Here is a 23,622-nt window from a genome sequence, read left to right on the forward strand (position 1 = left end):
TTCCCTAGCCACTGACTAGACTGCAAAACTGGGTTTTTACTGCCGTTAGTTTAGTTTATGTGACTCTGGACATCACTCCCAAGAGAAAGGAGGGAAAATTAGACGACTTAACGATTAGACGACTTCCCCAGTATTTTATTTTATATGGGAAAACAATATTTACAAAGTTGTAATTTTAGTCTAAACATTCTCATAATGTCCCTCTTTTTTATTGAACAGTGTATTTCCATGGCAGCACTTGTTTGACAATCAATCACACTTCATGATGCATCTCTGTCTTGGTTGAAACTGAATCTCTTGATAAAGGACAGTCATCAGCCATTCTAGGCTGTTGACTAGTTTAAGGAGTCGTTGATCATATGAATGCTTGTTTAAAGTGAAAGTGTGCTCAATTCCCATCTGTAGATGCCTATGTAGCTCTCAGAACATGGTGAGTAATAAAGTAGCAGTGGCAGGACTTATCGGAAATCACCGATCTAACTGAAATTCACAGCCCACTAGTCATGCAGTGTTTTCAGCTGCAAGAACCATTGACAGACACTTTTATGGATGCAAATTATGCATCCAGAAATTGCATAAAAATACTTCTCCATGCCATTTTTAAATAAAGAAATGCAAATGGAATATGGTCTTTAACATTTTTAAAAGGAGTTGATCTAGAAAGCAGAACTAGAGTAGAGGACAGAGTTGGAAATGAAGTGTACTTAGGATAGAGGGTAGAAGAACCTTCACACAGACAGTGTTGAGGGTGTGGGATGGGTTACCTAGTTATGTTGTGTGTTTTTTTTTTTTCTTGTTGTTTTTTTAACAATTATTTTTTTATTACTTTTCCAATTTTGTAATGTCCAATTGTTATTCAACCTGGCTCACTGCTGCAACCCCCAAATTAACTTGGGAGAGATGAAGACGAGAACTTGCATCCTCCAAAACGAGTGCCATAAACCGTCCGTCCCCTGGGAACTCCCTTCCACTGTGGGCAGTGGCATAGCTTGGATTTGAACTGGCAATCTCCAAGCTATAGGGTGCATCCTGCACTCCGGAAGGAGTGCCTTTACCAGATGCACCACTTTTCTATAGGAGACAAAAGAATATCAATACACAAGGCTACACAAAAAGGAAGTGGCTGAGCTACCACTCAAACCCTGGATCTCCTGAGGATGTGGCTGGGCTGAGATTCATAAGAACATAAGAAAATTTACCAATGAGAGTTGGCCCATTTAAGCTTGTCATGTTTTTAATAGCTGACTTATTTCAGACTTTTATTAAGTTGGGTCTTAGTTTGGTCTTAAAGGACCCTGACCCACTCATGTTTCCTGTTTCCCTTCTCTGAAGATGTACTTTGCTTTTGAAGACCCTTAACTGAATTTCTATCCCACAATTGTTATTTAATGTACAATGAATTACATTTGAATTGGGGCAGGTTTTACATGACATAAGTAGTGCGGGCAGAGTCTCTTGTTACCTGGATAATTTAATTCCTTTTCCATTGAATGGCATGAGTGAGTGTTAAGCAAATGAGGCATCTTGGCAGGTGAAAACAGGAAACTTTTATTTGAAACTCAAAATGAGGCTGTTTGTACCCCAATCAAAGCGCTGGTGTAGTAATCTTGGTTACGTCGATAACGATAAGGCCCAGCTGTCAGACTAAGCCTTGTTTTCATTCTGCTCCAGCGGTATGTCAGATATCTGGAACCTGACACATGCTGAGGATTTCAGAGTGCCACTATTTCTGGCATCGCGAATTGTCGGCTTTGGGTTTGCAACGTGATGACAACAAATATTTCAATTTATCACTGAGAAGTGGTAAACAATATGGAAATGTTTACGCTTTTTTTTTTTTTTTTTTTTTTGTTCGGTTTTAAATATATATGGGTGTCTGTACCTACTGTTTTGTTTTTTAGGTAATTTCCCACAAGTTTTTGAGCTTTGAAGTCCGAATTATTGAAAATGTGAGGTGTCTCCAGCAGAACTCTTTTAACGGAGGTGGCCTTCATCCTGAGGGATCGGCCCAAATTTCATACCCAAAACCATCCAACAACAAAAAAAATCTCTTGCAAATTGTCTACCGCTTGCCCACCAGACCTTTGTTGCTGTCTGCCTGGGCTTGTGGTTCCTCACTACACCCACACTATAATAAATAAATACTTTATGAACACAATTTAGAAATAATTCTTTGCCCAAATAGATTAGCAGCATTGCATGGGTGTGATATGAAAAACAAGGCTTTAAGTAACTGTAAGTAATGTTTGTTCTGTGACCACTGTCACATGAGGCTCAGATTAAAGCTGTAGGACCTCCCACAACGATTATGTCTTTGAAGTCTGAACTCTACTTTGTAAACTTTCATGTTTATTAAATCGAGAGATGTGCTGGTAGTAAACAGGCAAAAGGTAACATTACTAGAATCATTGGGCTATGAAGTAATAAAATATAACAATTCTAGTAATGTTTTTTGTATACTTCTTACAGTTCAGCATATACAGTGCAGTTACTTAACATTGCTACTGTATAGGCAAGAGCTGTAATCCATGTTCTGGTTGAGAGGGACTGCATTAATGTCAACCAGCCAAGAAGGTAATGAGCCCAATATACTGCACTGAAACCAGAAAGGCTGAACTATTCCGTCTTCCTGAGTATTTTGGAGTATATAGCTTGTTTGTAATTCATGACATTCTGAAATTATAGTAATTATATAATAAAATAAAAAAACTCTTGTACGTTTGTTGGCAAGGTTTTTAGATCCTGGCTTAGTGAACATGATTTAAGAAGGTGGTAATTTGTTACTGAAAGCATGTCGTTTAGAATCTTGGCATGAGTGGGAATCAGTGGATGATACTAAATTTAACAGTATCCATGAAGCCTGTAAAGAAAAACCAAAGAAAAAACAGCCTGAATTAATAGCAATAGTGGTGCCAGAATGAGCCCACACTGTCACTGTCTGTCTTTAAAACCTTAAGGACAAAGGACGGGGTTAGTCAGTGTTATGGTACTGTATTACAGGTAGACTGACTACTAATTTGAAACAAAGTTAAAATAGTTGAATAGAAGCCAATTTAAGAAAAAAAAAAGGTGTTTAGTAGTGTTATTTTAAAAACTGCTTGGAATTATAAACCATTTATTGTTTAAAATGTCATGTATATGTTAAGAGACCTCAATTTATGTAGTTACTTCAATATCACACTATGCATGATTAGCCTACTACCAGTTTTTGAGGTTAGCTGTCACTTTTATTAACTAGTTGACTATTTGAAGCTACCTCTGTGAAAGCAATAACAAAACATGTTTTTACTTCATGAAATAACAAACATACTGGGGGATGTGTATAATTACCTCTGGCAGATAAATGCTGTATTCATTGTAGTGTGAAATAATTTCAGACAACCAGTCTGTAGCGTACATTATTCTTGTTTTTTCGCCTCAATTTCATGCTGTAACTGCCAGAGAACGACGTGCTGTCAGAGTTTAGTTACACACCACCATCCTTCCAATGTTCCCTTGAATATGTGAAACATAGGAGACTGTTTGCAGTTAGAGGCTGTAGGCAGAAGGGCCCACTTATCTGAATTCCTCTCAGAATCATTGCTTGGGACAGGAATTGAAGATTGAAAGCTAATTTTCCACACTATTTAAGGAAGGGAGCCATGAGACCTGATGGAACACAATGTGCCAGACGAGTGAATACAGTGCCAGCCAGGGTATGATGGGAGGAGAGCTGCGATCTGGCTGAAAGTCAGCCTCAGTAACTTTATCACAGAGAATGTGACTGTTTTTTTACAGCCAGAAAGGGCTTTACAACAATATTTTCCTACCCTTAACAAGATGTCCCTAGGGAGCAGGCCCTGGTCATTAAACTTTTTATTTATAGCAGCCCTTTCTCTTATCCATACTGTTAGAGAAGTCTTTTCAACTGTGCTTGCACTTTTAACACTATAATGTGCACAGTTTTCCCAGCAAACGACCTCTAATGATGTGTTATTGTTGTTACAATTTCTGACATTTAACGAAGCAGCCATAGCAACAGCGTTTGTATGTCCTCATGACGTTTCACAGATGCTGTTGTTAAATGTGCTCTGTTTTTGTTTTAGAAGGAGATGGAGTGTGCATCATTAGGCAAATGTGGTCCGTTTTGTCAGCAAGTCGGCCGCATTGACACACTGCTGTTGATCTTAGAAATAAGTTTAGATACAAATGTAATATTTAGTGTTAAGCATCTCGGGTAATTCAGAAAGAAGTTACTTGAGTGTGCATGGTGTACATTAAAGTTGTTTCAGGATACTTTTGCATGGTAGCAGCATCCACACTGAAGCAAGATGTGCACATGGTAACAGCGTCCATATTGAAGGCTGCAAATCATTTTGACGTGTAGGCCAGTGGTATGCAGAGTGTTCTGTTGAGCACCACCTATTTGTAGAATGCTGACAGTTGATAGATGCTTACTATTTATACAACATAAATAGATTACCATTAAATCAGTGGAACACTGTTTCTTTGTAATAACGTGGTTATTTGCCCTTACTTCCTTCCTGCAAATAGTACAAGCATGCATTGCAGTACTTTAATGTTAATGTGGTGGTATTTGGAAGACATTTTCCATGCAGTATTCCAGCAGCTTGGAGTTCTTGGCTAATTTCTTCTTGGCAAACTAAACCAACAAACAAATTCACATGTATATAATACTCAAGGTATAAATAGGAGAGCTGATGCCAGTTCTTCATCGCTAGCATACTCTGCTTTGCATGTCGTAAGGTATTAACTTACTTATGGTGACTCATTAAGGACAGTGGGAAGAAAATTAATAGAAATGTGCTATGTCAAGATCACAAAATACATTATCTCAGGACCTTGACAGTTCAAACTGTTAGTCGAGATCGCAAGACCCCTTGAATTGCTAATCCTAAACATCTCCTGATGACTCTGAAGATAAAGGGGGTGATTGACCTTCTTGGGTTCAGCCATCCTTGACCTTGAGAACTACACTTGTAGTAAGAAATTAGATGTTTCACTTCATTAAGTATGATGCCTTCACTTTCAAATTAGAAATAGCAGGTATCATGAGCATTTAGAGGTTACCATATCATTCAGCTAAAGCAGTAGTAACCTACTGGGAAGCTTCACATTCACATTTGAACCAGTTTTGTAACACATGGTACTATGTTTTATATGCACTTCACACTGTAATAACCCCTATGGGTGAGATGAGCAAATTGGAAATAATCTCAGAAAGAGGTTTCATTAAAAGACACCTTGGTGAAAAGTGTGTCTACTGGACTGAGACAGTTTAGTTTAATTCTGTGTTAGGGGCCATGTTATTTACACTCGGTAAGACATTGGCTTGTAGATTGCTGTACCGTTTTCGCACACGGCCTCTGCCAATAATATTTGTAGTTCTAGATCTGGCACTAGCCCAAATTATAGCTAAATATATTCTTACGCATTAGATTTTGAGTGAAAGAGTGAAAATTGGAACAGATCCTAAATAAGCATTACAATATTTAAGATAATCTACCAAGTACTGTAAGTATCTGAAACAGTAGTCAAAGAGTTTCATGTGTCAGGTATAGACCGTTAGTGAGTCGCAGTATTAAGACAACCTGTTAACCGTTATGACAATCACAGCTCTACAGAAACGTTAAATTTGTCAAAAATGTGTGACCTTATCAAGTTCTGCACTGACAAATTCAGTTGTGAGTCAAATATATTATTCAGATACTCAAAATCTTGGGTACTAATCTAAAAGGTGGGGGTCTAAATACAGCCATCGTTTGAATGTTTAAAGGAATGGGACTGTGAAAACTAACTTCTCTAACAGTGTGTGTGTGACAATATATTAAGTGTATTTGGTCTTTAAATATAGACAAAATCCTGTTTGGTCTTATTTTAATATTCAAACAGTGGCAGTATTTAGATTTGCCACTCTTTAGATCAATTGTCTCTTAACAGAATATACACTCATTCAGTTCTGACGTATTTGTAGAATGGCAATTATGCGCTAGTCTGTGTCTTCTTCTTTTTCACAGCCTTAGTCCCAGACTGTCCTGGGGTCAGCTGCTTTGGTTGCTCTTCTCCACTTGTCTCTGTCGAGCACATCTTCCTCACTCACTTCACATACCTCCATATCTTTTCTCACACAATCTATCCATCTCTTTCTAGGCCTGCCTCTTCCCCTGTTACCTTCCACCTCAAATTCCATTACCCTCTTTGTTACTTCCTCAACGTCCCTCCTCATGATATGTCCATACCACCGTAACCTCGCCTCTCACATCTTCTCAACCACATCCACCACCCTGCATCGTCTACGGATTTCTTCATTTCTGATCTTATCCTTCATTGAAATCTGCAGAATCCATCTCAACATCCTCATTTCAGTTCTTCTCATCAGGTTCTCTTCCCTCTTTCCAACTGCCCAGCATTCAGCTCCATATAGTAGTACAGGTCTAATCACAGTCTTGTACATTTTGCACTTTAACTTCCTAGGAATTTTCCTGTCACAGATTATTCCAGTTATTTCTCTCCACTTGTTCCATCCAGCTTTCACTCTTTGTTTTACTGCCTCCAGTGTTTCTCCTCCCTTTACCAGTTCTGATCCAAGGTATTTAAAGCCATCAACCTGTTTCAGTTTTCCTCCATTTGTCTCCTCAACATTGGTCATAGTATCTCCTCTTCTCTCCATTACCATTATTTCAGATTTTTCTGCATTCATTTTCAGTCCACCCTTTTCCAGACTCCTCTGCCATTTGAACACTTTCTCCTGTAGTTCTACTTCTGAATCTGCCATCAGTGCCACATCATCAGCAAAGATGAGTTCCCAAGGCACTTCTGTTCTTGCCTCCTCTGTCAGTGTGTCAATAATGTTTATAAAAAGGAAAGGACTTAGTGCTGATCCTTGATGTACTCCAACTGTGATTTCAAACTCTTTTGTCTCTCCCCGTTGTGTGATCACCTTCGTAGTTGCATCTCTATAGGTTGCTTGAACTAACTTCACCATGCTTTCTGGTACTCCTTTCTTCCTCAAGCACCAATACACCACCTCTCTGGACACACGGTCATATGCCTTCTCCAAGTCCAGAAAGGCCACATACATCTTTTTCTGTTTCTCTAGTGTCTTCTCCTGTAACTGTCTCATCACAAAAATGGCATCTGTTGTGCTTTTCCCCGCTGAGAATCCAAATTGTGAGTTGTGGATCCTGACTATCTTCCTGAGTCTCTTGTCCAGAATTTTTTCCAGGATTTTCAATCCATGTTCCAGAAGTTTTATTCCTCTATAGTTTTTACACTCCATTGGGTCTCCTTTCTCCTTGTAGATGGTAACCATGCTGCTTTTTGTCCATTCTTCTGGAATTCTCTCTTCCTTTGCAATATTGTTTAGCAATCTCGTCAGCCACTGAATCCCCTCTTCATCAAGGTTCTTAAAGTGTTCTGCTGCTATTCCTTATGGTTCAGTTGCTTTGCCCACTTTCATCTCTTTGATAGCTTCTGTCACTTCCTTTACTGAGATATCTTGGATTGGTCCACACACTACTTCTGCCTCCATTAGGTTCTCCCTCTCATTTTCTACATTTAACAGGTTTTTGAAGTACGCTAGTCTGTGTGTGTGACCTAATGTTGTTTATTTTTTCTTTCAGGGAGAACCAAAACGTTGAAGTGCACAAGTCCAACACCACAATCACCATGAGCACAGGTAAATCTGCAAGAATTATTCTTTAACTTGCGTTTCCTGTATCGGTCTACATTCAATTTAGTCCAACAGGTACTTTATCGGTAGAGCACCCCAAATGCCTTCACCATGCAACATTCAAAAAGGCTGTGTTAAAATCATGAACAAGACCTATGTCTTGTTAAACCAGCAAAAAGCTTTGAAAGTCGCTGCAGAGGATTTTATAGTTTAAAGCATTGATGTAATAAGTATACTGAAGTTTGAAATGTGTGAGAAATGTTCATGTAAATATTTTCCATCCTTTTCCATGGGGAGGTCTGTTTCTAGTCAGGCTTGAGTGCACCAGAGGCATCTGTCAATAGAGAATGATGGCAGCTCACACTGTAAGAGGATCCCTAATTCATTTTACCAAAAACAACATGTAGGAATTGACCATCATACTGGTTACCAGTGAGTGTTTATAGAGCCAGACCATAAAAGAAAGTTTAGTTTAGTTCACTAAAAAGCAGTAGTGACTACACTAAGACACTGCCGCAGTAGTTTTCTGCTCATTAAATACCCCATCAGTATGTGGCAATTTGACTGTACTTGCTCCTAAAGACAACAGATTGTCCTTGCAGTCTCTTCAAACCCATTAAAAAACATAAGTGCAAAATGTCAAAAGAACTCTGGCTTAATGCAATACAGCTCTGATGATTAGGTCTATCTTGGTTAAACCTGGTCTATTAGGTATCCTTCCAGTAGAGGTCAACTATCAGACCTTCTGATCAGATGCCTATTCCTTAAACAGAATGAAAGTACGGGTTGTATATTTCACGACACTTGTACAATGTGTGGGATTCAGGATGCCTGTACCAGCCCTGATATCCTCTGGTATCCCTTGCCTGTGTTCCTGCCAGCTGTTTTCTTGTCTATAATAAGCAGGACGAGGAGCATGTGCTTGTGCCTGCTCCGTGGAGCGGCCGCCCTTGCAATCTGTCACCCTGGCTCTTTCCCAGGCCCTGCTGGCATATTGCAGGAACTGAGCACATTTTCAACATTCCTCTCAGGCTGTGCTGAGCCTTGCTTCATGGGCAGATATTACATCTCTCTTTTATATTCTTCAATATTGTTATTGAGCAAAAAGCACAGCTTACAGAAAGAACATGTAGTATTATTATTATTATTATTATTATTATTATTATTAGCTTTAGGACAGATACATTCATTCAAACAAACACTGTTACAAAAAAGAACATGTTCTTTGTTGTTCATAACTCAATTTAAATTGGAAACCAGTGCATTGATGGAGTCTGAAATAAATAACACACATTCTGCCATACAAACTAGTAGCAATGTCATTTGCAGTTATTTATTTATTTACCTCTGCTTGTCTGAAATAATCCACTGAAAGAGTCCCTGTGAAGCATTTAATCAGTAAGCAGTGGTTTTAGTACAAGTTAATGAGTCATTTTTTTCATTATTGAGTAATAACGGAATGTCTGATCTCCACAGAAAACAATGGGAGAGCAGTGTCTGGTTGTTGTATAAGAGTGTAATAAAACATGGTGAAGTATAGTTAAGCATTTAAATGTACAGTGTGATCTTTGTGGCACTCTGGCTCTTGCTGTGTTCAATGTTCGTTGTAAAGAGTTAATTGACTATATTGGCGTTTTACTCTTCACAATAGCACAATCATAATAATCCATTATGTAATGCAGCTGGCTAAAGACTCTATACAGCAATCAGGAAATGAATGGTGATCCATGTGGCTGGCTATCCTATGATCTCATTTATTCCACAGTGCTGGATTTCCACTGTCTGCGAGCATTATCACGGGAGTGAATGCTTTCAACTAACCGCTGTTTCTCTTTCAGAGCGTGAGGTCACCGCTTCACAGACCGTTGTAAATGGGATATCGCCCTCCAGCAGCCATGATCAGGACCGAGGTGAGTGAAAGTTAGTCAGAGCGAGAGCACAGCAATTCATTTCATACAGGCCCCCCCAAAAGCCACCGCTTCATGACTTTCAATCACAATATTGCACTAGCTGGATTTGAACACCAGGAGGGGAAAGGGCAGGGTTACCAGCAGCTGTAATCTGACATTCATCCTTTGCTATTGTAAAGTGACACAAGTCACATTGTACACTTTTTAGAGCAGGAAATAGATTGACATACTGTGTGCAAAAAAAAATTGAACTCTCTGCACAAAGTGATTGATGAAATGATGCCACCTGCTGGCAGATGTTGGAATAAGATTTAGATTATGTATGCCATGACTATTCCATTATTCATGACTGTGTGGAGGAGTGTTTAATTTCCACACCTCCATAAGTTAATGTTCCACAAACCTGAGGGTAAGAGACATTTCCCCATGAAACTTTATCTTTTTTGTCAAAAAATGATTACCTCTTATCGAGACTCCCATGTCTCTTGTAAGTAAAGGTGTACTTCCAAAGAAAAATAGTTTATTTATTTATCTTTTATTTAAAATAGTCGTGTTTGTGATCCGTATATAAATAGGCTTATATATATATATATATATATATATATATATATATATATATATATATATATATATATATATATATATATATATATAGATATATATATAGAATTATAGTTAACCCCACTTTATCAGGAACTACCAATACTTGAATATTGTACCATAGACATGCACCTGGTTTCACAGCCCCTGATTAGCACTAATACTGCACTACTCAGCCTTATCTTAGGTATGGTTTACATCATTCTGACATTGAAAGTGCTGTAACCACAGAATGTTATAGAAACTTATCATAAAATGCTATATATAATTTGAGTGAAAGGGAGTGATATGCCATTTAATCTAATACGTGGAATGCTTTTGGTCGTGTGTTGAAATCCAGTACTGCTGAAGGAAACCCTAATCTGTTTAGTTGATTGCCTTCAATGTCCTGTGTGCATTTTAAACCTCCTGCTCCTGTTTGTATCTCTCCCCACTAAAAAGGAAACTACCAGGCACACGCTAGAAAGTTCCTTTTCCTCTGTTCCCTCTGCATCGTCTACACTTTTGTGTTTGCAGTGGTTGAAGTCCCTTTGCCTGCACGCTCTATCTCTGCTGTTAAAATAATTCCTGTGAAGAGGGTGAAAGGTTTTCCTGACTTAATGCTGATGACAGGTACCCTTTATAAAGACGCCACTCACCCTTCATTGCCACCTGCAAGCCTGCGTACAGCTTCATCTCTCCATCAATAGACTTGCACTAGTCCCAACTGCTGTAGGTCTAGCTGCTTCATTGCTAACAATACCTGGACTCTCGTGAAGCAATAGGGGATATGTGAGGGCTGGAGTGAGAAATGGCTTTCCTAATTGATTTAACACATACAGTACCCAAGCTTTCCCATGATTACATTGAAACACATGTTACAGCAGCATATATTTTTAAAACAGACAGCTGGTACAAGGTTAAAGAACATTCTTAGTTTGTTTGCTTTACTGCTTTACTTCTTGGTCACTCCACCACAGCAGCGTCTTCTAGGTCAAAGCATGGTACTGGCTGAAAACATGTCAGTCAACAAGGGAAACAGCTCTCATTGGTTGTTCACAGGAAAGAAGCCAGTGAAGTGGTAGGGACAATTTTACCCTACAGGTGAAACGACAGAGGATGTGCAGGCAGTCTAGTATGGCTTGAGAACAGAGATGTCTTTTATCCTAGTAAAGTACCAGATATTATGTTTTAAAAAGAAATACATGGTTGCTAAAACATGTGCTTCTTTGAAAACTGCAAATTGTACCTATATAATGAATAGATTTTCATGGCAGAGAATGTTTACACACCTATGTTGTTAGCTACAGTTTCTTTGATTCCAGTACATTTTATGTAGCATAAAAATCTAAAATACATACAACAAGAGGGGAGGGGGGTGTGACCATAACATGTGTCCTAAATAAAAATGTCTGTCTCTTCTTTTGACAAATAATGATTTAATATGTACAGACGACCCTCACATGAATACTATCATCTTTACACCATAACAGACAAAGTAAAGTCAATTGTACATGTAATTAAAAATGGAAAACAAAATGTAACATTTTCACACAAATTGTTATCCATGTGTTACCATGAACATTCATATCTTTATTAATCAAACAATGTCTTTGGATTGCATGCATGCTGGAACTCCTAGATGTTACATTTAAACAATGAGAGAAAATAATATGGTGGTTGTTGCATTGGTAAGCAGGGCACCTACCGTATCAAAATTCCTTTGTGACCAACATTAGATTATTAGAATAGGCTCTTTCATGATTATCTTTTCAGAGTATTATTAAAAGCTAGTATTAACAGAACCATTCAGTTCTAATATATACCATATTAAAAGGCTAACATTTAAAACACCCTCTTCTATGCCTGTGCTGATTTCATAGTAGTTGTTACAAAAATGAGAGGACGGGGTAATGTACACTATGTACGTTTGGACAGATTTTGGTTTTGAACCACAGCTCAGTCTCTGACCCAACTAAGGTAATGAGTGTGACGTCATACTTTAGAGAAACATAACACAGTGGAAGCAAAATATCCTTTCACCCAGGGCACTGACATTTGTACTGCTGTACTGCCATACCGAGGCCGTAAATGGACAATTAAAATATATCACGAAACTATTAAGCTAAATTGATCAGTCACATGCACATGACCTATCTTTAGACCTAACTTCAGAGCTATTGCTGTGCACACTGGGAATTGTATTTCTTTGTAGAGTTTTATCCAGGACTACCGTCCCACAATGCTCTGCAGCACTTCAAGGAACTGGGCGAGCAATGATAAACCTGCTTTTCCTTTGTACATTTTTGTATGTTCTTATATACTGTTTCAAATGTAGTCATAATGGAAATTGCACTGCTTCTGAGTCACACCTCCAAAGAACCAGTTGTAGGGTCACCACAGTAGGGTGAAAATAAAGTAAAGCATTGGCAGTACGGTACTGGTTATATAGCAGAAGAGAACTGATGAACTGTTCAGCTGGTTATGTATTTGTCAAAAAAGTTAATAGGAGGGGATGTGCAAGCATTACATTTAAAAAATATATATATACTGTGTGTGTGTGTGTGTGTCTGTGAAAATATATATATATATATATATATACAGCAGAGGCTTCATAAAATAATGCCTTTTAACATATTCATGTAAGAAAAATATCAAATCTAATAAGAAATTGTTTTGTATGCCTTTTTCATATGTAAAGCCATTACCATTTTAATAGGGGAATTGACAACTATTCTTTACTCTCATTAGTATAGCAGCAAGTCTTGAATTCCTGACCCTACCTGGTGCATGCTGGATAAAACAAATTACAGTTTTCAATCAATATTCTGGCATCCACATGCCCTGTGAAGTACACTGCTGCCTTGGTTCACATGTCCGCTTCTTGCCTTGTTACAGCAATTCTTTTCATCAGTTGCCCGAATATTTTGTATTAAAAACGTTTTTTTTAAAATATGGTCAAAACTAATTAGAGCTCACTGTAGTGGTTTATCAGGAATGGCAGCCTCCAATCAGAGCACAGCTAATAGTCACATGGGTACCTCAGCTTGTGGAGTGCTGCTGAAGCTTTCGATTTGAAATAGCATCATTAAAACTATTTAAAAAATGAGTCTTTCCAACCCGTTTCACAACAAAGCATGAACTTATACTGTACTTTATTTTCCCTTTCACAGAAACAGATCCTTCCAAAGTGTGCACAGGGAAGGGCGCTGTGACACTGCATGTGTCCAGCGTTCACGCAGACCTCCAGAGCAGCAGCCCACAGCCCTCTCAAAGTGAGTACTGCTTCAGGGGACTAGCACAGCCGAGTCTGTTACCTTTACTGTGGCACAACTGTGTAGTAAATTCTATTGAAGCTAAAAACAAGGTACTCTGTGTTTTAACAATGGGAAATAAACATGGGAAAATCTTGGGAAACTGAAAAATGGCATGTTTTAATTACCAAGGCAAACTTTTAGATGGCTCAAGTATAGTGTAAGCCAGGGGTGGGAAACTTTGAGGCAATAGAGGTCCACAAAATCCAATAAAAAACACTGGCAAGCCAGGCAAATAGTCAGTATTTACACTGTCAGTGCCAAGGTAGACTGTGCCAGATAGTAGTCAAAACCAAGGGAGGACTCACCTGAATACACCCCATATAAAAAATGCTGTACTGCTGTTTCTTTTTAATATATATCTCATGTACGGTATGTCAAACTCATAATTAGTGACATATCCATGGTATGTCTTGTATCACCACAAACAATAACTCGCCAGTGACACAAATACGATTTTGCTTCAGCTAAGATAACATAGAAAATATGTTAAGCAGGTATCCCATACATTCATCATCAATTTCAAGCTAGAAACAAACAACTCATTTGATTATTTACCCTGAAACTGCACAAGTGCCCCAAACAAGAAAACTTCATGAAAGCAAATCTCTGTCTTTTGTTCATATCTTCGAGCGTGCAGTAGCACAGCACTCCTTGTACTGAAATGTACTGTGATGCTGTATAGGGATTCCTGATAATGAATTACACATGCAGTATGTCAACCCTGCACTGACCTTCCCCTTGGTCAAGTATTGTATTTATATACATCTAGAATTTGAGTGATTGGTAGACCAATCGTGCATTGTTAATAATATTTATTCGGTTTTCAATCCTGCTTGCATTACTAAGGGTCTTTTCATTAAGCAGGTCAACATTTCAAAAGTCGTCCTTGTTCTGAGCAGCCCACAGTCCATTTCAGATCCTCAGATTTGAATGTGCAGTTATTTGTGGCATTTGAAACTCCAGAGTGGGAGCGAGGCCATCACTTTTTTGGAGATGCCTTAATTGCTGCTGTGCCTTTCCGAATAAAAGAGGCAGCGAAACAGTAGTTTTCCACATCCCCGTGAATGAAGGCCTTGTTGTGTTTACAAAGGTCAGAGATTGTGAGAGTATCTTGTTTAGCACTGGTTTCTGTGGTAGTTAGCAGATATGTCAGTATGAGTCTCTACAGAAAGCATTTTGTCTGTTATAGAGTGATCAGACACTTTACACTGTGTGGTACAGATTACTGACTTGTTCTCTTTTGAAAGTAAGTTTATTTTCACACTTTTTATTCTGGTTCGTCACTGTATGTGGGAAAACTCTCAGGTCCTGAGCCAACAAACACAGGAACAGGTATTGAAAACCCTTGTTTATATTCTCTGCCTGCTTTGGAATTAAAGGTCTGGAGTTTTTTTTTTCCTCACCGCGGCTAACTTTGACTTTGCTCTGTTTGCAATGTTCCAGGTGGTTGGAAAGCAGTGTCCGATGTCGACACTAATGGAGATAGCTCATCCCAGTCGCTGGCTGCAAAGGGATATCGAAGTGTCAGGCCAAACCTTACTGCAGACAGCAAGACACAATCACAGGTAGGAGGTTTCTTTGAAAGGGTTACATGGAAATAAATGATCCACAGGTTTGTTTGATATTGCAGGTAAACTAAACCATGTTTTAATCAGTTACTTTGATGGTATTTAGTTTGAAAAACAAAATCATTTTTCATCACTATATATATTTTTTTCCATCTAATTAACAGAATTGTGTTTTTCTTGGGTAAAAGTGATTTGACCTTACAGTGGGCTAGATTTACAAAGGTTTTGCTCCACTTTGATATAGCAGTATAAAAAGCTGTTAATGTTTCAAACCTATATTAAACAATTCAGGGTGTTTTTAGAGAGATTCTGCTTGGTTATTTCTAACTGGATTTGGAAAATAAACACTTTTATTTCACTAAAAGTAGAGCAAACTTTGTCCTGGAGACCAAGCTTAGTAAATATGTTTAAGGACTTGCATAATCTTTGAATTGCTTGATGTTGAGTATATTTGTTTCTTTGTTTATGTAATAAATGATAGACTAGAAATAATAATGGTGCACTTGAAAATACCGGTAAAAGATTAATTTTATGTAGTGACAGAACAGTTACCATATTGTAATATTGAAACATCCCTGAAGAGAAATTTCTATTAATTGTACCATTTTTGTATATTTTCATGAGCTCATACATTAGACTTATTAGTGTGTCTTTAAAACCTATAATGTGATACAGTAATGTATTTTGTAATGCTGCACATATTCATTAATGTAACTAAGTACAGTATCGTGTAGTTACAGTGTGGTAATGCACCTGTATTTGAAAGTATATCCAGTAATGTTAATGAGAGCACACTGGTTATAGTCACTCGGGTTCTCTTTCAGCTTTTTAAGAAAGTCATCTTTTTACTTATTTTTCTTCTTTTAACAGTATTTTTCCTGTTTGCTCTTGTTTGTGGTTTGTTCTGTTAAGAAATCTCCCCCCTTGCCCCCTTCTCCGAAAGAGCAAAGCTTTGCATGGCGGTCCACTACTAATCAGAAACTCTCCTACCTTTCACCGGTTCCCATCATGGACTGTTTGTACATGAGTTACCCAAAACCATACACGCCTACAGCACCGTCTAGTGGCATCAATGTGCAGTGCTTGTCACAATACTCTGGTGTAAGCCCAGGTTCTTCAGCAGGGTGCACACTAGCACCAGTGTTTGGTTCAGTCCCCAAAGGCACAGTGCATGATGGCCAGGAACAATCCAGACCAGCGAGTGGCAGTGTGAGCCAACAAGCCAGTCCTGAGAAAAAGATTAGCAGTCTCTATGTAGCTTGTTTATCTAACAACACTTGCGTGCCTGTCTCTGTAAGTGTTCCACAAGAGGAACGAGGTGTCTTCACAGAAGCTACCATGCACCCAGCACCCCCAGGCACAGGCGATAGCCCCCCCACAGGTGACACCCAATCGCCCCCTCCTCCCATCCCTCCCAGGCCGTTCTTAAATAAAGGTCCTGGAAGCTACTGCCATGAAGGAAATTCCATCAGGATCTGGCAACCATCTCCATCGGACCAGAGTGGTGCCACCATCATAGATTACCAGAACACCAAATCAGCAAGGCAGACAGGACCGTACTGGTTAGATCAACGGCGCCGGTCTGCACAAACAGAAGGATACGGCATGGTATTATACTACTCTGACTTTACTACTTCGCTTCTCTGGGTTTCAAGCCTGACACGTCTCCAACAAGCATTGACATATTCTCTAATTTCCTTTCATTTTTAAAGGAGCGAAAACCTAATTTCCGACTTTTTCTTTTTACAAACAGGTGTTGTTCTGTGGGAAGCATTTTATATAGGATATTGTGGTTCTGAGTACCTGAAAAGGTTGTGGACCATATTCCATAAAAGATAAGTGTGCAAGTTGACTGGATCCAGCTGTGTTCTGGGTTGTTCCACCACAGTCAGTTGGTGTGTGTGTTGACAGTGGGGTGCTAGAAGCTTCGTAGCCCACCCTTTGACACAATTGATTAAGCTTCAGCCATACACATTCTTATCTTTTACTGAATCCAGTCCTGTGCATGTTTCTGAAATACACTGTTCACTAGCAAACATCAGCTTTTAGTAGTTTGTTTTTCATTTTTTATTATGATTTTAGCACTTTGGTTTTTCAGTTTCAGTGCTTATAGATGGGCCAGGTTGACTGAAGTCCTCTGTTTGTCTACAGAGATGATACATCACAAGGAACCAGACCCAATCATTGTGGTCTGAGCTTTTAAGAAGAATTGGACCCATTTTAAAACTCAATACAGGGATGACATATCACAGTTATCATAATAAATAAATCATTCTTGATGTTTAGAATCACTGTTCATCATTTTCGTTTCAGTCATCACATCCTGGTGACTTTTTAAAACTCAGAAAAGCACCCCCTGTGGCCACGAAACAGATTTAAAAATCATGTCCTCTCTCCAAGTACAGCACAGAAAATAATACAAAAATCTATCGAAGCAAGAAGAATACATTAGTTAAGATAACTGTGATAATGTGTACCCATATTAAAGATGAAGTCCAGTGCAATCGTAAAACAAACAATCGTTGGTGCCTGTTCACAGATGTATGTAATTTTCCCTCCATTTATTCTACCAGCCAATGGAATTAGCAATTGCAGGGCAGTTCTTGGTAAATGTGGCTCAGTTTTGTGGCGATGTCAATCTGTCAGTTGATGATTCAGGACAGTTGGTTCTGAGATGGCCGTGTGTTCAACCTGTTTGCATAACAAACCCCTTATTTCCAACAGGACGATACAGCTGGCCCTGCTCAGCCCGACATCATAGTGGTCCCACTGACTGAGGTTGCTGTATTTTCTTCAGCAACAGAGGGCGGCTCGTGCACCCCCCCACCTCCTCTGCTACCGACCAGACTTGATCCCGCGAGCGCATCACTCACCCTGCCGACTCTTGATGATTTCATACCCCCTCACCTGCAGAGGACCCCAACTCACCACACACCCACCACCTCCAGCGGCTCTGCTTCCCCCATTAACCTGCCGCCACAACCAGCATTGTCACCTGCACCGGGTCCCCTTCTTGTAGAAGCTCCTCTGAGTTTTCCTGAGACTTCAGCCACACTCCATGGAGTTTCTGCACCTACAGTAAGACACCAGTGTCCTCACCCACTTCCTAAGTGACACAGATCAAAACACCTTTGTTTTATCTACTTTGTTGTGAATCAGTGAAGCTTGCCTAAAACCTGCTAAGCCTACTAAAAAAAAATAATAATTCTCACCACTTGTGAGTGCTCGAAGTGCATGAAAACAAGTTAAATGACTTTTACAGGTTGTGCCTACAATGCTTTAATGGTCATTTACTGAAAGCTTCTTTGTATCAACTCCACTCCAACCTGTACTGAACTTCTTGCCTTCCTTCCTTCCTTCCTTCCTTCCTTGGCACAGCAGTCTCAGTACCTAATCTCTATCTCTTGTGTCCTGAGCTAAAGTACTTTTAACACTGCTGCACAAGGCACCCCTCTGTATAAGCGAGTCTCTTGCCCAAACAGATAAGGACTCATTTCATTTGAAATGGCAGTGCAAGCACTGCATTCACATGTTCCAACAAGACCTCATGTGATGCTTTCTTGCTGTATTTCTATACATTCTGCACCTTCTCCCTGGGAGACTCTACACCTGTTTCGCATAGTTTTGGCCCCGCTGGCGTCGCACTGTCCCAGCTCCCGCTAGCATTGATGATAAACTTGTTTTCTTTCCTTCCTGACATTGCCAGCTGCGGTTATCAGGTCTCATTGTGGCCTGTATGAGTGTTGTATGTCTTGGTACCTGCTGGGTGCAGAATGCATGCCTAACGGGGCAGTTTATCATGCGCTTGTTTCTCTCAAATGTTTGTTTCAGGGATGAAGATGAGAGTCAAGCTACAAAGCCCTGAGACAGGCAGTGAGATGTCAGTCGGGATAAATATTAATGATATGTTACTGCTTTAAACACCACAATTAAACAGTTATGCAACCTTCTTGGAAGAACCTTCTTATATTTAGAGGAAATCTGTTTTTTGCCTTTTCTTGGCAGGGGGTGAAATCGGCTTGTGTTAACATTTTGTGTGTTTTAACTCAAAAGTTTATATTCTAGAATGCAGGGAGGAAGGCAGGGGAGTTAGGCACATTTAAGACAACAGTTTTTTTTACAGAATGTAATATCATTAGACAATGCATTCTAGGTACTTTATATGTTACTTGAAATATCCAGGTAATTTACCATGAAGACAGTACCCCACACCTTTTCAAATACTTCACTGTTTGTTCACAGTGGATTATGTAACTAGGTAGTAAACATTGCAATGGTCCAGAAAGCTGAACTCGCCTCTCCTTTTTGCTCTGGTGCTCTCTGTACTATCTCAGTCATTCCTATACAGTACAGTTCACGAGGTGGCTGCTCTGATTGCTTGCTGTTGTGACTGTGTGTTCTTGCTTTTGTGCAGCCTGTGACCACGGAAGCTTCAACGCTCAGCTCCAACTCCGATCTGCACTCACTTTACCCATCAACAGGCAAGCCTTTCTCCGTCTACCCTTCCACAACAACAGTCAACCCCACTATTGTGCTTTTACAACACAACCGAGGTAAGAAGAAAACCATGCAGCGACTAAGATCAATCCTAATATGCCTGCGTATGCCGAAACCAGCAATGCATGAGAGTTAGTATGTGGAACAAGTGTGGAAGCATGTGCTCAATTACAGTGTAATTAATAGTTTACAGTGTTACAGAACCCCCTGCAGTGTTTACAAGAAACACATTACTTTGCTGTATCCTGTGTTGTCCATATCACAGCAATATATATTTTCAACACGATCCCCATTGTTTTGATCACATGTCATAAGCAAATTAACCAATTTGTTTTCAGATTATACTTGGGAATGTTCGCCAGGGGAAAGAGAATTTAAATTTTAAACCACAATGTATCCAGATCATGCTGCAATAAAACTCAATGCTTAGAAGAGAATGTCTTTTTCTCCTGGCAAACGCTCACAGGTAAATGTTGTATAAATATATTCCCCAGTTGATCTATGACCCATTGAATGTGATTTTAAAATTTACATTTAACGCTGCAATATGGACAACTCCGGATATAGCAAATGTGCAACTTGTTTCATGTATTCTGTAACACAGCTGTGGATCGAAACACCACTGTCCTTAAACATGGATATATTTTTAATGGTTTTACATAGAGCTTTACAATGAATGCGCATGTACATTTTACAAACCTCAATCAAGGTATTAGGGGACGAGTCTTAATTGTCTGGTCTGCAAAATCATTGAGAAAGATTACCTCCTTGATCAGTGACTTACAGGCACAAAGTTCTGAATTAACACCGAAACAACACCGATATTTTGAGATGCTGAATAATCAGCAGTGTAGGGGTGCAACTAATATGTCACCACTTTTCAAAGATCACATACAGCTCTGGAAAAAATTAAGAGACAACTGCAAAATTATCAGTTTCTCTGGTTTTACTATTTATGGGTATGTGTTTGGGTAAAATGAACATTTTTGTTTTATTCTATAAACTACTGACAACATTTCTCCCAAATTCCAAATAAAAATATTGTCATTTAGAGCATTTATTTGCAGAAAATGACAACTGGTGAAAATAACAAAAAAGATGCAATGTTGTCAGACCTCGAATAATGCAAAGAAAATAAGTTCAGATTCATTTTTAAACAACACAATACTAATGTTTTAACTTAGGAAGAGTTCAGAAATCAATATTTGGTGGAATAACCCTGATTTTCAAGCACAGCTTTCATGCGTCTTGGCATGCTCTCCACCAGTCTTTCACATTGATGTTGGGTGACTTTATGCCACTCCTGGCGCAAAGATTCAAGCAGCTCGGCTTTGTTTGATGACTTGTGACCATCCGTCTTCCTCTTGATCACATTCCAGAGGTTTTCAATGGGGTTCAGGTCTGGAGATTGGGCTGGCCATGACAGGGTCTTAATCTGGTGGTCCTCCATCCACACCTTGATTGACCTGGCTGTGTGTCATGGAGCATTATCCTGCTGGAAAAACCAATCCTCAGAGTTGGGGAACATTGTCAGAGGAGAAGGAAGCAAGTTTTCTTCCAGGACAACCTTGTACTTGGCTTGATTCATGCACCCTTCACAAAGACAAATCTGCCTGATTCCAGCCTTGCTGAAGCACCCCCAGATGAGTCAAATTTTCAGCTTTGCCCAACACCTGGTCATCTGATGGTTAGACAGAGACCTCGAGAGGCCTACAAGCCACAGTGTCTCGCACCCACTGTGAAATGTGGTGGAGGATCGGTGATGATCTGGGGGTGCTTCAGCAAGGCTGGAATCGGGCAGCTTTGGCATGAATCAAGCCAAGTACAAGGTTGTCCTGGAAGAAAACTTGCTTCCTTCTGCTCTGACAATGTTCCTCTGACTCTGAGGATTGGTTTTTCCAGCAGGACAATGCTCCATGCATCAAGAGGAAGACGGATGGTCACAAGCCATCAAACAAAGCCGAGCTGCTTGAATTTTTGTACCAGGAGTGGCATAAAGTCACCCAACATCAATGTGAAAGACTGGTGGAGAGCATGCCATGACGCATGAAAGCTGTACTTGAAAATCAGGGTTATTCCACCAAATATTGATTTCTGAACTCTTCCTAAGTTAAAACATTAGTATTGTGTTGTTTAAAAATGAATCTGAACTTATTTTCTTTGCATTATTCGAGGTCTGACAACATTGCATCTTTTTTGTTATTTTGACCAGTTGTCATTTTCTGCAAATAAATGCTCTAAATAACAATATTTTTATTTGGAATTTGGGAGAAATGTTGTCAGTAGTTTATAGAATAAAACAAAAATGTTCATTTTACCCAAAAAACATACCTATAAATAGTAAAACCAGAGAAACTGATAATTTTGCAGTTGTCTCTTAATTTTTTCCAGAGCTGGATTTCACAGTGTGGTGCTCTATTTGTGAACATGCTGTTTTGTAACACATTGCTGTTTGTACACTTGCATGTGCGATTAGTTGACTACAGGGTTACTTTTCTATTTGACTAGTCAGCTATTGAAAGCCACCCTTACAACAATGGTATTCATTTTGTTGATATTATAGATCAAATACAATAAAAGTGATAGACAAGACAAGACCTGGTTAAGTGCAGACTCCCATTTTAGCCAGGAATCCTGTGAATAGCACAATAATAAGCAAGATTGATCAAATTAGTTTTAGCCTGGACTGCAATAGATTGGAATCACACTCATGAATGCCCTTGGGGAAATATTTTTACAGTTTAAGCACGTAGCAAGAGAATACCCTGGCTACCACAAACTACCATTACAAAGGCTCTGAGTGGATATCGTACATAGGAAAAATACAGATTTAAATTAAATATAGGTCCTGGGAGAATCTAAATCCTGTCTTTCAATTGATCCAGAGAACCACCATCATGTGATATTAGGCAGTTATGTTGCAATGGCTATGGTATAATAAAAGGATACTATATTAATTAAAGTGGATTAAAATTTTGATAAAGCAATTAAATTAAAACATAGCTCATCCCATAAAATGAGAGAGAGAGAGAGAGAGAGAGAGAGAGAGAGAGAGAGAGAGAGAATGTTCTCAATATACAGAGTGCTTGGTGCATGTAAACATATTGATTAATGTGTACTGCAGCACTGACTAAATGAATCTTAATAACCTGTTAAGTGAGTTCATTCACTGGGGTTTTTATCCCAGCAGGCTCATTTGCAGTAGTGGTCATAAACAGCTAATTTAACCTGCATCCTTATTGCAACGAAGGGAGTCATTTCACCAGTGCTTATTATAATTGGATTATGCAAGGGAGCGTTGAGTCTCCTTTGCTGAAGTGTCTCTGTCAGGTTACTACTTCCACCATATGTGCTCATTCTCTCAAAGTGTCTCACCGCAGGGCATCCACAGAGTCAGTCAGGGTCTTGTAGAAGGGGTAGTCAAAGTTTGTGCGCTGTATTACTGCATTTTTCAAATACAATATGAAGTTCATTCAAATATATTCAATTTAACGTCAAAAACATTAATTGTCAAGTAAAATCACAGAAGAAACGATCAGTGTGTTCAAGGCAATATCCAAAATGTGTACTTTTAAAAGGTGCAGTTTATAAGTCAAGTAGATAAATGTTTTAGCAAGTGCCTTCATCAGTCTACTTAACTTGAGTCTATTATAAGTTTTACCATATCGGCCAATCAGAAATCAAAATCAGAAGGGGTTTGTGAACATCCTTTTTAGGAAGTCCAAATGAAACTAGGCAAGAAGGAATGCGTGGGGTATTATGGATATCCTTTTATGGATGGTAAGGTCATTACTGATGTGTTGAATGACGCATCTGCTCCAACAGACTTCTCTAGTAATGCTTTATTCTTATTCAAATATCAAAGAATGAAAAAGCATTCAAAAAATGCGTCTTCAAGAAGGGCACATTTTAAGATGGAAAAATGATTTTGCCCCTGTTATAAGGTAATAGCCTAATACAATAAAAAAAAATGGCTTTTTCAAGACAGAAGAAATGGTAATGTGCCTTCTTGTTTTGGAATTTTTATTTATTTATTTTTTAATCCCACAATTTTAAAGATGTTTGTTACTTATTTGTAG

At 39.0% G+C, this 23,622-nt stretch overlaps 1 protein-coding gene across 28 annotated transcripts in view; it reads left to right on the top strand.

Annotated features, from left to right (window-relative positions):
- The window catches only part of LOC121325201 (sorbin and SH3 domain-containing protein 1), a 198,050-nt gene that overhangs the window by 122,112 nt on the left and 52,316 nt on the right, over positions 1-23,622 (top strand). For 24 of the 28 annotated variants that reach the window (XM_041267551.1, XM_041267552.1, XM_041267554.1 and 21 more), the window contains 8 exons: positions 7,623-7,678; positions 9,511-9,582; positions 13,335-13,436; positions 14,784-14,810; positions 14,922-15,043; positions 15,959-16,654; positions 17,771-18,124; positions 19,461-19,599. In XM_041267551.1, the coding sequence (XP_041123485.1) occupies positions 7,669-7,678; positions 9,511-9,582; positions 13,335-13,436; positions 14,784-14,810; positions 14,922-15,043; positions 15,959-16,654; positions 17,771-18,124; positions 19,461-19,599 (1,522 nt within the window). In that variant the 5' untranslated portion in view covers positions 7,623-7,668. The remainder of the gene's footprint in view (positions 1-7,622; positions 7,679-9,510; positions 9,583-13,334; positions 13,437-14,783; positions 14,811-14,921; positions 15,044-15,958; positions 16,655-17,770; positions 18,125-19,460; positions 19,600-23,622) is intronic. The other 4 variants (XM_041267566.1, XM_041267569.1, XM_041267543.1 and 1 more) reach the window with 4 other exon arrangements.

Source organism: Polyodon spathula, chromosome 13 (genome assembly GCF_017654505.1).
Source record: "Polyodon spathula isolate WHYD16114869_AA chromosome 13, ASM1765450v1, whole genome shotgun sequence".
NCBI lineage: Eukaryota > Metazoa > Chordata > Actinopteri > Acipenseriformes > Polyodontidae > Polyodon > Polyodon spathula.